At 51.2% G+C, this 12647-nt stretch overlaps 1 protein-coding gene across 1 annotated transcript; it reads left to right on the forward strand.

The window, feature by feature from the left end:
- The first annotated feature begins 1766 nt into the window (after positions 1-1766).
- LOC149810575 (putative S-adenosylmethionine carrier 2, chloroplastic) lies at positions 1767-4729 on the forward strand. The gene is made up of 5 exons (XM_089994194.1): positions 1767-1872; positions 2019-2193; positions 3143-3302; positions 3717-3966; positions 4473-4729. The coding sequence occupies exons 1-5, from the start codon at positions 1767-1769 to the stop codon at positions 4727-4729; spliced, it is 948 nt and encodes a 315-aa protein (XP_089850320.1).
- The last annotated feature ends 7918 nt before the right edge of the window (positions 4730-12647 follow it).

The raw sequence follows: 12647 nt of genomic DNA on the forward strand, positions 1-12647 counted from the left end.
TTAACCTACCCAGTGCGCTGATACGTTCGCGCAGCGCATTCCGAAGACGTTGTGGATGGGTGACGCATAATGCGTGACACCAAGTGGCGTTTACGACATGTGGCATAAGCATTTGTCTTTCGAGTTTCTCTGCTTCTGGCAAATGGACGCGTAGTTATGAATTGACGGAGTAGCACTTGTTGCTGACAAAATGCCATTTAACCGAAACGGTTGCGTGTCAACTGAGGTATGGAGGGCTCTTCCCACATTCCCCCGTGCTTCTTCTTGTTTCTTAAGCCTTCAACCATTAGTGTGACAGTATGACTGAGATAATTTCGGGGCACACCGAAGCAAACTGTTCCTTGTAGCCAGATTGTGCGATAACATCACCCAAAGACGCAAGGGCATGCTGGTGGTGAAGGCTGTCCGAATGTCTGAGTGGCTGGAACGCCATGGCTTCGAAGAGTTTCATGAAGCAACTTCATTAATTTTTTGCGTGTAGATGAGACAAAGAATGTTGCTTGCCACGGCGAGCCAACCAGGCGGTAATAATGTATGCACCCTATAGTGAGCTAATTGCTGCCACAGTGTGTAAATGATACGATACGGTATTACGCCCCAATACGTGTATAGCACAAGCATAGTGCTGAAATGTGAATACCATGGTAGTCGTGTCACTGTCTCAACTGCATTGTGGTTTCACTCGCGGCACTTGAGTGAGATGGCTACTTGGACCAAAACACACTCGTTCAAGCCACTGCGATCTACGGATAAAGTATCACCCGTCCAAGCCTCCCAAGAGCAAGTCGCACCACGCGCGCATTGCAAAGCCTTTGCCAAAGGGCTGGTCATGCACGATCTCGAATTTGAACAGGCGCAGTTTGAGCTGTTGTAAGCATGACAATCACGTGATGTGTAAGGAAGATGGCGTCGCGTCAGAACAGTTTTGCAGCCCGTGACACCCACTTGTGCCACTATGCAGAAGCATGTACCGACTACCAAGTCACAAGCCTAAGCTCCTGATAGCTTAGCCACACCGCTCCGTCACTGACGTACAACACCTTGTAGTAGGTGGTACTGAGATGCTCTCCTCCTTTCTTTTGATAGTCATCTAGTCTGCATCCGTTTCAGGTGACATCATACTTGATTAGATGGTATTCTCAGCTAGGCGACGGGCTGCCGCCTCTCGCCAGGAGAGCATGTCTCAATGCACGGAGATTGCGTCGGCAGGGTCCCTAAAGTTTTCTACCGTCAAGCTGCAGATGCAAGGCGTCAAGCACGTCCGGAAGGCAGCCACTCGTGTGACATTGCCATTTGCCAGCATTAACATGAGCGCAGGTATGTGCTGGGCCACGGACAACATTGACAAGCTTCAGAGTGTGATTGCATTGTTTGGGTTTCAACTATCCAGCTATCTACAAATCAGCGACACTCAACGTTGCATATGTACAAGAAGCCGGTATTGGTCTGATACGCCAAGTAGATGGTTACCGGTCTGTGCATGTTTCTGCTGTGGGCTCCGTTTGTACGCAATTGTCAGGGTCCATTATATCGAATCTTCCGTGTGAAGACGTGGATAATGAAGGGCGGCAGCTCGCACCGAAATATCAGAGTGTGGTTATAACCGATCTGCCTGCTTCATAGGTTTATCGTTCTGACCAGCTGGTTGCCTGCCAGCAGAATCCTGCAACCCTGAGCACCCACCACACCACCCTGTGCACACCCATTCCACGTCCTGCGTGCGCCAGAGAGCGGGTCCTGGAACGAGTGATCACGGAATAGCCTACATGCGTTCGTGCTCGTCACAAGACGTCGTCGCAAAGCATGGGTGCGAATGGTCCCAGTGTCCAACTCGCCAGGAAGCCTGCGTTCGCGACCACCTTCTCGCATCAGGTACATGAATTTTGCTGACTACGTAAGCGAAAGATGCAGAACATGCGCCGCCACAGCTCGTTTTCACCATTGCGGACAAGCCGGGCTCGAAGAAAGGCAAGAAGGGCGCTGCAAGTCCGACTGAACCTCCACCTCCCCCCCTACAGCGTTCCGCATTGCGCTCGGAAACCTTGCAGCAGGCGCCACCGCCGGATGCATGGTCGAAGCCGCGTTGTATCCACTGGACACCATCAAAACGCGCTTGCAGCTTATGCGACAAGGGGGTGGCCTCAAGGCACTCATGAGCTCCGGTGGCGGCCGTGGTCTGTATGCTGGAATCTGGTGCGTGTTTCTAAGCATTTGAAAGCTTTCCTGTTCACCTTCATGGAGGCGGAAATCATGTTTTAAATGCTGTAGTACACGTTGATGCTTGCACTGCAACCACACAGGTAGGGCTGCAGCACATCGTACGCTGGCTGCCGACCCCCAGTTGTGTTCCAAAACTCATGCGTTCTTCTGCATCTGGACCCGCAAATCACACAGTGTGGCAAATCGCTGCTTGAAGTATCGGGATAAAGGCGAATATGTAATTGCAAGGTCATAGGTTAACGTATTCTAGACAACAAATGATTTACACAACCATCAAGGCAGTTGCCGTGTGCGCTCTATCTAAAAACGTTTTGATCCGGCATCAAGATGCAACCAATCACGATTGTTTGTACCTTTAGGTGCTTTCGGAGCAGCGTCCGATGCGTCATTGCTCATTTGTTATCGAGACTACGATTGGCGGTTGCTTGAGCTCTGCGGTCCATGTTCTGCTCCGGAAACGCTGTGTTAAACCCTATCTGAAAACGATTCGGTTCGGAAATTAGATGCAATTAATCACGATTTTTTTGTATCTATACGTACTCTCGGAGCAGTGTCATGTAGCAGAATTGCTCACTTGTTGTCAAGATTGCGGTGAGTCAAACCGTGGGCACAAGGATACTGCTTATTTATCGGATTCAACCCTGTCCACTGGTGCCGAGTCTTTCAATCCCATTCTATGATGTGAATGAGATATTTGTGAGGGGATATAGATTCTCAAGGAGTGCTTGGAGTTGCCACTGTCCATGTGGATGCGGTAGTATCGTAAAACGATACATCATTACGTCACACAGACAGTTGCAAGGAGAAGTCAACCAGCAAACAAGACAGAACTTGTGAAGTGATACAGCTCATTAAACGTCGGAACAAGCAATACATACATCATAATTATATCTGATGAGTTCTCACACAACTGGCACTGCAGGGGCAACCTGGTGGGTGTGGCTCCGGCTTCAGCTGTCTTCATGGCCGTTTACGAGCCCGCCAAGGCTCGGCTGTCAGAGCACATGGGGCAGCAACAAGCCTTCCTCGGGGCAGGGGCTCTTGCAGGCTTCGCTGCATCCTTCATTCGAGCACCCACGGAGGTGTGCACTCTAGTTGAGTTGCCTTTTGCCCCAACTGGATCGTTCTGGAGCTCTGAGAGGGTCTGTCTTGTGCACACAATAACGCTTCCTCTTGTGCACACTTCAACGCTTGATCTATCACGAACATGCCTTGATCTATGATGACATCACATAGATGATTGCAGGAAATTGTCAACAAGCAAAAACGACAGCACGTTTGAACCGATGCAGCTCATTGACCGTCAGTGGCCGGATGTACTATCACTAACAGCGAGGCTTGATGATCACTAACATGAAGGCCTGATCTTTCGCACAAAGCAACCAGCACCCGCTTGCCCCTTGCTTAACACGCGACGATGAGCAAGATGGCAATGACAACGTTGTGCTGTTCCAAACTAGCGAAAAACAATTGCAACAGCAACAGAACGCATGCAGGTCATCAAGCAAAGGATGCAGGCAGGCGAGTTCAAACGCGCGACCGCAGCCGTAGCAACAATTCTTGCAAGGGAAGGTCCTAGGGGCATGTATGCTGGCTACTTCGCTTTCCTCTTGCGGGATCTCCCATTCGATGCCATCGAATTCTGGGCGTACGACAGCATCAAGCATGCATACAAAGCCGCTGTCAAGCGTGACTTGAACCCTGCGGAAACCGGCATTGCTGGCGCGTGCGCTGGCGCAATCACAGGTGTGTGCCTGTTGTTGCATGTTCTCGGCATCGCTGGCGTGTGCGCTGACGCCATCGCAGGTGTGTGTATGTTGTTGCATTTTTTCAGCATCGCTTGCGCGTGCGCTGGTGCTATCACAGGTGTGTGCCTGTTGTTGCATGTTCTGTGCGAGCGAGAGGTAGGAAAGCTGTGGGTCTGTTGCTGCATGTTCCGTGGAAGCAAATGGCAGGGACGGTGTGGCTCCGTTGTTGCATGTCCAATTCAAGCCAATGCCAGGGGCACCATGAGCGCGCCGCGCCCTTCTTGGATGATGTGCTCTTGGTTTTGAGGCCTGAGTAGCTCAAACAAACCAGTGCTTCGCCAGGCAGTTTGTTTGTGGTTCTGGATGCCTGAAAATGCATGATTCTAGGTAAGAGATGGGTGTTGAAGCCCATTTCTTGCAAAGATCCGAAAACAACTTTGCCGAAGAGCCACACGAGAACCTCCAACGCGACCAAAACCAACGCGTGGTGTGCTCGTTATGCAGGTTTCACTACCACGCCCCTCGATGTGCTCAAGACGCGGCTGATGACTCAGGGCGCTGGTGCCGGTGCTGAATACAAGAACGTGATTGACTGCGCTGTGCAAATTTGGAAGACTGAAGGAGGGAAAGCGTTCCTCAAAGGCTGGGAGCCTCGAGTGACTTGGATTGCAATCGGCGGCTTTGTCTTCTTCTCTGCCCTCGAGCAAGCAAAGAAACTCTTCGCCGCTCCCGGCATGCCGGAAACGAGCTCTGCGCATTAACTTTCATCCTATCTCTCGACGTCCGAGTCTGAGTCATGGGCGCCTCGGGAGTGCCAGGCGTAGGGTGCGAAAAGCATGCTGCGATACAAGGACCTATCTTCAAGCGATGTGGGCACTCCATAGATAAGGATGGCGCGCATGGGCAAGCATTAAGCAGCTGCATCATCGGCTTGCTCAACATCCTGTCACTCTATATACAACAGAGTGCGCTGGACCTCAGGACATTTGTCATCAGCGCGCTTCGGGAACTCAGCATCGGGTTATGCAGGAGCAAGTGTGTGATGTACCAGCGCGCTCTTGGGGTTTTAGCTCGAGTAGGCGGCAGAGTGATCAGGGCAGGCTAGCCTGTCCCGGCTGCTGGCGGTCATGCAATGCGCTAACTCCGTTTGCATGCAAATGCTTGGCGGCGTGTGCCATCTAGTGCCCGCTTCTATGTGATGTAATGATGACGATGTATCTGTTCACAATACTACCGCATCTCATGGATATCTCATGGCAACTCCAAGGACTACTTGCCAAGTTACGTGAGTTTCAATTCTGCATCAGTTGTCAACTATGATGATGATGTATCGTTTAAAAACACTACCGCATCCACATGGACATTGGCAACTCCAAGAACTATTCGGGAATCTATATGTATACCAATACCTACATGTATGTACACTGCCCTGTGGCGTCATGCCCAAATATTGGACTTTTGCCGATACTGCATGGTCTGAGTTTCCTCCCTGTTGCGCCGTCGCATGCGGGGTCGATGGCGTTTCATTAACGCGGGGATGTCATTGGACTGAACATGTTCAGGGCTGTGTGTGGCCCGCTCGAGCTCGATTCCGCCGTCTGCTGGAATGGCGACCAAACGCGTGGGCAACCTTTGACCCACCTCCTCTGGGACTGGCTGTAACAGGACTTGCGCTGGAGACCAGTGGATGTGCCCGGATGCCAGAGTTTTGACGCGGGCTTGGTTCTGTGCGGGGTAACAACTTGCTTCCTGCACTTCGCCAAGCGATGTTAAGAAGCAGAACTGCAGTTCTGTTTGAGCCTGCTGGGTTCAGTGTGCAGTTCGAAAATCCCAACATTTGGAATCGATCATTTATGATGCGTGACCAGCCCTTTCAGCTTGGTATACAGCGGAGTATACCATGCTATGCCATGTGTCACGCACATCAATTTCTTGAGGATCCGGTCGCTGCAAGAGGTTTGCTACGAAGCGCCTCAAATTTGATCCTGAATCATCGCCACAGCATGCAGCCAGGCAGGCAGGGGACATGCTGTGAGCTTTTTGTGCTTGAGTGGGCGTTCTACCTGGACATCCCGTTGGGGACCGAACGAGGGCGCTTGGGCGATGCTATCTCTGGCGCAGTCTGACTCTTCGTTAGTCTCGAGGCTGTTTGCATACGCTGTTAGCCGTGCTATGACCTGTTCATGCGCAGTCGGGTTTTCCGTGGATGCCATCGGATCTTCAATCTTTCTCGCATCGCTTGGGTATCCGCCGTCGGCATGTGGTGGCGCCTGTGTGCTGCTCCGCGCAAGTGCACTCATCAGTCGACGAGTCGGGCCTCAGGTTGTCTGCGCAGAAAAATAACGCGTGAACATTCGCATATACAGCATACTATTCACGGAGATGCATGAGGCACACGATGCCACTGTCAAATCGTTTTTGCTGTATTGATGTAGACCTGGCCTCGTCATACACTTGCGTTGAGATTGTCGTGTGCTTGCTGCCTTTTGCCCGCACTACCTCGTTGCCATGCACAGAAGTTTGTAATAAAGCAGCTTAGTACGGTCGAACATCTCCTGATGCCATAACAGGAGTGTCAGGCCGAAAGCGTATTGCTACATTGGTTCACGGGACTGCGCGCTTTGGTTGCACGTCCGTGCACAAACACATACCGTTTTGCGGAAGAAACTACATTGGAGCACGTCGCGTAAGCAAATTTCTTCAGCGAGCTGTCTCACCCGGACGTCCGACTAAGGACGTGCCTATGTTCATGAAATGAGAAAGGCGAGTTGAGTTACCTCTTGAGTTCCCTGGAGCCAGGAACGGCGACCTTGAGGCCTCCTAGGATACGAACTTGCAGCAGTTGCAACTTCAATCGAGCGGTTCAAAATCAAATGCAGGCGACAATGAGCACCTCTAAGCAAGTGTCTGCAACTCGTTAGCGACCCAGCGCTGCAGCGACGTGCGCATGCACGGATGCCCCGTCGATGAGTCCGCACAAATCAAGGTCCGAGTACTTTTGTGCACAGGATGTCACATCGGACGTAGGTGACGTCAGCGTGAAACTGTCTCACGACAAAAACCGCCCTTCACTTGCCAGTCTGACGAGATGGAATAAGACACGTCAAACCAGACGGCCGGTTGTCGACAGGCCAAGAAGCAGTCTCCAGCAGCTCTAGACAAACCATGTACCTTTGAAAGCATGTAGGCGGATCGCTCCGCTGCTCAGTTGTTTGTGACGGCGAGCGCATACAGCAGAAGCTCCGCCCCAGCTGGGGCGCCTGGCACCCTGAGGTGGTCTGTCTTGGATGACAGTGGCAGAGTTTCTGCTGGGGCACATATCTAGGAATAGCTACAACACAACCCGGCTGGCATGAGCGAATGCAACATATGTATCATGATGTTATTCCCTGACCTCGCGCAAGACAAGCCGCAAATGTTGCATATGCGCTCCATCGAAGGCAGGTGAAAGGAAGCGCAGTCCTTGTTGTCAACGTGGAGCATATAAAAGGCAAACTTCCTGGAATGATGACTCATGTATCTGTTAGCAGACAAGTCAGGACCTCTTGCTGCATTTTGATGAGATGACATTGCCAACACGAAAAGGAAAACCTGGCAAGCGTTCCAAATACATTGCAGACAAGGACCACCTAGCACAGACGCTTCAACTACACCAGTGAGCCTGGGAATCAGCCCTGGGTGTCCATAACATTTCACCAGACCCTGTAATTTGCAGATCGCGGTGGCCAAAATTGTATGAAATCTGTGGGCAAGAATGGGGGTCCAACCCATTCGGGCGAATCACGGGGTGTTCACTCAGCTATATTTCTGGATGAAAGTTTGAAACCGATTCTGGGCCACACGCTGAACATCGAACAGCCATCAGTGCAACTCTAGGTTAAATGCAACTTATTGGATGTTACTACTGAACCTCAAATGAAGCAAACAAGCTATCGGGGATTTCACATCATGAGATTTCACAACATGTAAAAGGGTGGGAAAGAGTGTGTTTACACTGAGCTCCCGTGACCGGTTTTGCCCTTGGTCAAGGGGCTCTTTGGACTAGAATCAACATGAAAATTCACATCACGAGTAAGTGGCCTGGCATGGGTGCCACCCACCTCAATGCCACGAGGCGTTCCGCCAACCCTCGGGCCCCCATGTGAACACATCTGACGCTTCATACCCGCCAATCCTGTTCGCGACGTGACGCAAAGAACGAAGGCTGGGAGGGTGGGTGTGATGGATGACAAGGCGCGCTCAGGAGAAAGAAGGCAGCGTCTAGGCAATGCACGAAATCTAAAAGTGGCCCCTGGCTAATTAGCTTATGAGCTTTCTGCTGCCGGGACATGAGCATCACGGAAGCTGTGTGCCCGCTTCAGCTGAGTCACAATTGACCGGTTTTCTGCCGTGACAATGTAAGTTATTGATGTAGCTACAATCTCCCTGAAAGATTATTGGTATTATAACCGTTTATTTGATCAGATGCATGACGAAAAGAGTCAAGCAAGAAAGGCTATAACAATATTGAACCGAAAGGGAATCATCCAGACAAGGCCAACCGGGGAATGCTGTTGTCCCCGTCCCTCATGCTGTCCAACCAGCGCTTCGCCGCACTGCATGATTTGCGGGACTCGATGCTCAAAAATGCATGTGTTTCAAGGACGAAAACAGGGGTCGAAACTCAATCCGGCGAAGCGCTGTATCCAGCTCATGTGCTATGAGAACCACCAGTAGTCCAGTGTCAGGAAAACACCAAGAGACATGCAGAACATTCTACATTTCTGTGCTTTAAACCATCCCTTCCAACACAGGTGACATGGTGTGTAAACCTCTTGCTTAAGGCGTTTTTGGTGATTTTAAAGGGTTAATTCTCCTGGTTAAGTTAAGGCCCAAAAAATGCCTTGTTTAATATTAAGCAAATGTGAAATTTAAGGTCTACTTAACCGGTTAAGCAGCCTTTTCAGGGTGAAATTTAAGGGTTTTTTAAGGCTTAATTAAGCGGACAGCGACGCAAGTTTCGTGTCATTTTGAGTGGCTATGAGGTATTCTTGAGCTACACTTGCAACGCAAAGTGAAGTCCGCACTGTAGCGCCAACCAAGGATGCTCTTCAAGCAATGAATTCCGGCAACACATCCATCGAGACACATGACCACACAGAAACCACACAAATACTTGCTTCTTGCTTCAAATCTGTACTTGTGCAAAACATCTGTGTCGACTGGTTTCCAATGGTCGTGGATCCAGTCTGGCTTCCGAACAGCCAAGCCAGTGCTGATAGCAGTTGACCGTCCTGAGGATGGCGCATCTCCCGCTAGAATGGTGACATCCTCTCGATTGGGCAAGACGATGCGTTGTATGGTAGCCTGCCTGAGGTTGGGCGCAGCTTGACTACTCTGCCTAGTGCGCTTTGCACCCACTACAGGACCCTGAGAACTTGAAGCAGAAGCAGCTCGACCCCTAAATCTGCCACTACTCACATTACTTCTACCTCTACCTCTACTACCGCTTGCACCCCGCTCGCTTGCCTGAGCAACCGTAGCATTGGCTGCCTCGGCGGCATCGTCCGATTCCAATCCCGTGCCCTCCATCCCAGCAGACAGAAGACACTAGCAGCTAGTCATAGCGAGAAGTAAGCGTACTTGACAGTTAAGCGTGTGCGCGGTGGGGGCTGCTTAAGATTTAAGCAAACCTGCTGAACAGCCAATATGAAAAAAAAGGGTTAATAAAAAAGCGTTAAGTGGGGTTAAAATAGCTTAAGCAGCCATTAAGCATTAAGCGAGAGGTCTACAGGTGTGATTCCCGATCGACTTATTATTGATTACTTAGGTATTTATTACTTATCATTTATCGTCGGTTGGCATCTTATTATATCTTACACTTCTGTGCTTGAAGGGTGTCTTAGCCATGACACCCGAAATATGCCTACTCAAATGGAGCCAGGGAGGCTCGATGAAGCTGTACATGCTGATATGCACCTTTCCACATATGTAGCTTCCTTATTAAGATAGTTCTATGGAACACTGATATATCACATGTGTATAAGGTCTGTTCTATCGCCTTCTATGAGCTCTACATCGTGCTTGAGAGCACATGTCAAATGAGCGGTAATGCACAGTGAGATTAGGGCTGTACCAAAGCGTAAGTGGCTGCCCATTTCTTGGTTCAGCACCTAAACAACTACTAGATACCATAAAATGGCTTGTCTGGTACCAAACATACACTTTTTTACAGGCTTACTTTAATGTGAGATCATGCACAAGTGCCTAGACATATATGCAGTAGGCATGCAAACACTTCATCCTAGACCTATGTATGCAACGTGTGCATCTGACTGGTCCGCCTGATATTCGGACCCAGACCACACAAGACAGGGTTTGGCCGCCCTAAATCTTGTACCGCATCGTCAAGATCCTCTTGTACTACTTGGGGAGTTTCATGCGGAAGCCCACCATGGACCCTCATTTCGTACGTCCTACTTAGCAGCCTGACAGCGAAACAGCAACTTTGTAGGTATATTTGCATGAATGGTGATTTAGCTTATTAGAGATGTTTATTAGCATTAAGACAACAGATTTATTAGAATCATATATCAGAAACGGTCGGGCATCATGCCAAGGCAATTTTACGATGTGAGGGCGTTTTGATTCGCCGGACCGAGTGATTTCCAGGTCCAGATACCTGACAATACACAAAATTTTGGGGACAAAAGTGGGGTTTGAACCCCGCTCTAGCGAGACACTGACCACGGAGCCTGCCCAAGGGGCTTCACTATTGATGACGACGTATCTTTCACCAGCACTGCCATTGTTCTTCTTCTACAGCACCACCGCATTCACATGAACATTGGCAGCTGCAAGTATTGGTTGGGACTTTTGATAAATTTTCTCCAGAACCATGCCTCTGCACATGCATGCTGCCCACCAACGGAATCTGTCACCTGTGCATAGCTCCCGGCTGTAGGGTTTCCATCCTCGGCTACCCTACGACCTTCAAAGGTTCCATGATAGCCCGCACTCCAGGCGCCTGCTGAGGACGGGTTCGCTGCCAGATTGTGACACTTATTACGCGGTTGCGTGTGCCACATGAAGAGCTGTCCAAGTTGCAATTGGCATCTCCAACTCAGCAAAGGGAGATATATGGCGCTTCCTGTTCAGGAAATGTTAGTGGGGTTGCCTATCTTTGGCTCCTTGAAGCACAGACTGTCTCGAAGAGCAGCCGTCCTCGTCATTAGGGCAGCTGTGATCGGGACATGTCCCCCCCTCTCCCCAGTGGGGAATACTTAGTGAATTCTGGGCATGTGACGCTGTACAGCTGTTGAGTTTCTCTGCTCCGCATGAGCTAGGATACCCCGTCGCAGCGGACGCAGCTGCAACGTCATCCACACTCCTCGTCGAATGACCACCGCGTTCTGCCTACAGGCATGCCTGCTAGGAGGTCGGACTCCACAGAAGCGAAATCTGATCCGGCGGCCCTCTTTTTCCATTTTTGATCCTTCACCTGACACGAGCGCAATGGCGGGTTGGCTTCTATCCTGATCGTCCGGGGGTGCACAGAGAATGAGTCGCGCAATTCAAACGTCGCAGGCGTCTCACTGGCAGACGAAGTGCTGCCAAAGCTTGAGCCTGAAACGACAGGCAGTGCATCGTCCCAGATGACTTGCAGGCGCGTCGGCAGCCGTTGACCGACATTGCTGGGGTGGAGAAGCGTCATGCCCGTCATGTGTGCAGAACCAATGCTAGCTGCACAAGCTTTGCGTTCCTCCTGAACGATCGGTGCGGCAACGGCACCCTTTTCCTCAACGGTACCTGAATCCCGGAGAGTTGCTGGGCAAGCCCTCAAGAGCGCAGTTGGGGCGATCTCGTCATGCTCGGCTCTGTCTTTCGTCGCTTGCACATGTCTCTTCAGGTACCTCAACGACGGGGATCTGGATCTGGCTGGGAAGACAGAACCGCGTCCTTCGCAAGTCAGTTCTGAAGCCCTCGCGCCCTTGGCGAGAGCGCTTCGCGTCCTGCCGGCGCTATTGTTCGTTTCTGCTATTCTTGTGGGCGCAGATGAAAGCGGGAGAACCGGGGTCGCGTCTATTAGCGGCGATGGGGGCGAATGGCGGCCCCATTCAGCTTTGCGGATAGCTATGGCAAGTTTTTCGCTCCACTGAGCATGGGATAGCTTCCTTGACCCCTTTGGGACAACGGCTGCTGTCGTTTGGCCGTCTCGACGTGTGCCGACGTTCAAGTTCTGGCAAAGGTGAGTCGCATCTGGCTCGTAGCTGCAAAGAACGCCCTCGATCATGCAGCTTACAGGCGGCAGCATGGCCAGCAGTGTTGCATTCCCGGTGAGGGGGCTCGAGGGGCTGTCAGGGGAGGCTTCGCCGCTGGACTCCTGCTCGAGGATAGCTCGCTCGACATCGCTCTGGCTGTCTCGCCAATTGTGAACGCCGCCTGCTTCGGGCTGGCGTATTTCTGTTCTTTGTTTTCGTTCGACATCGCAAGCCATTTCTGCAACGGGATTCAGCCCCTGGGGTGTCTCTGGGACATAGAACCCGGGTTTAGCTTGCTCGATATCGCGAGCCATCTCAGCGCGGGGGCTCAACACCTCGGGTGTGTCTGGGAGACAGATTGAGGGGATCCATTCAAAGAGCGAGGCCTCGGAGCTGTCCACTGCAGGCACGGCCCCAGCTGCGATGGTTTCGCTCTCAC

This window comes from Nuphar pumila, unplaced genomic scaffold (genome assembly GCF_984573655.1).
Source record: "Nuphar pumila unplaced genomic scaffold, dmNupPumi1.hap1.1 HAP1_SCAFFOLD_284, whole genome shotgun sequence".
Lineage (NCBI taxonomy): Eukaryota > Viridiplantae > Streptophyta > Magnoliopsida > Nymphaeales > Nymphaeaceae > Nuphar > Nuphar pumila.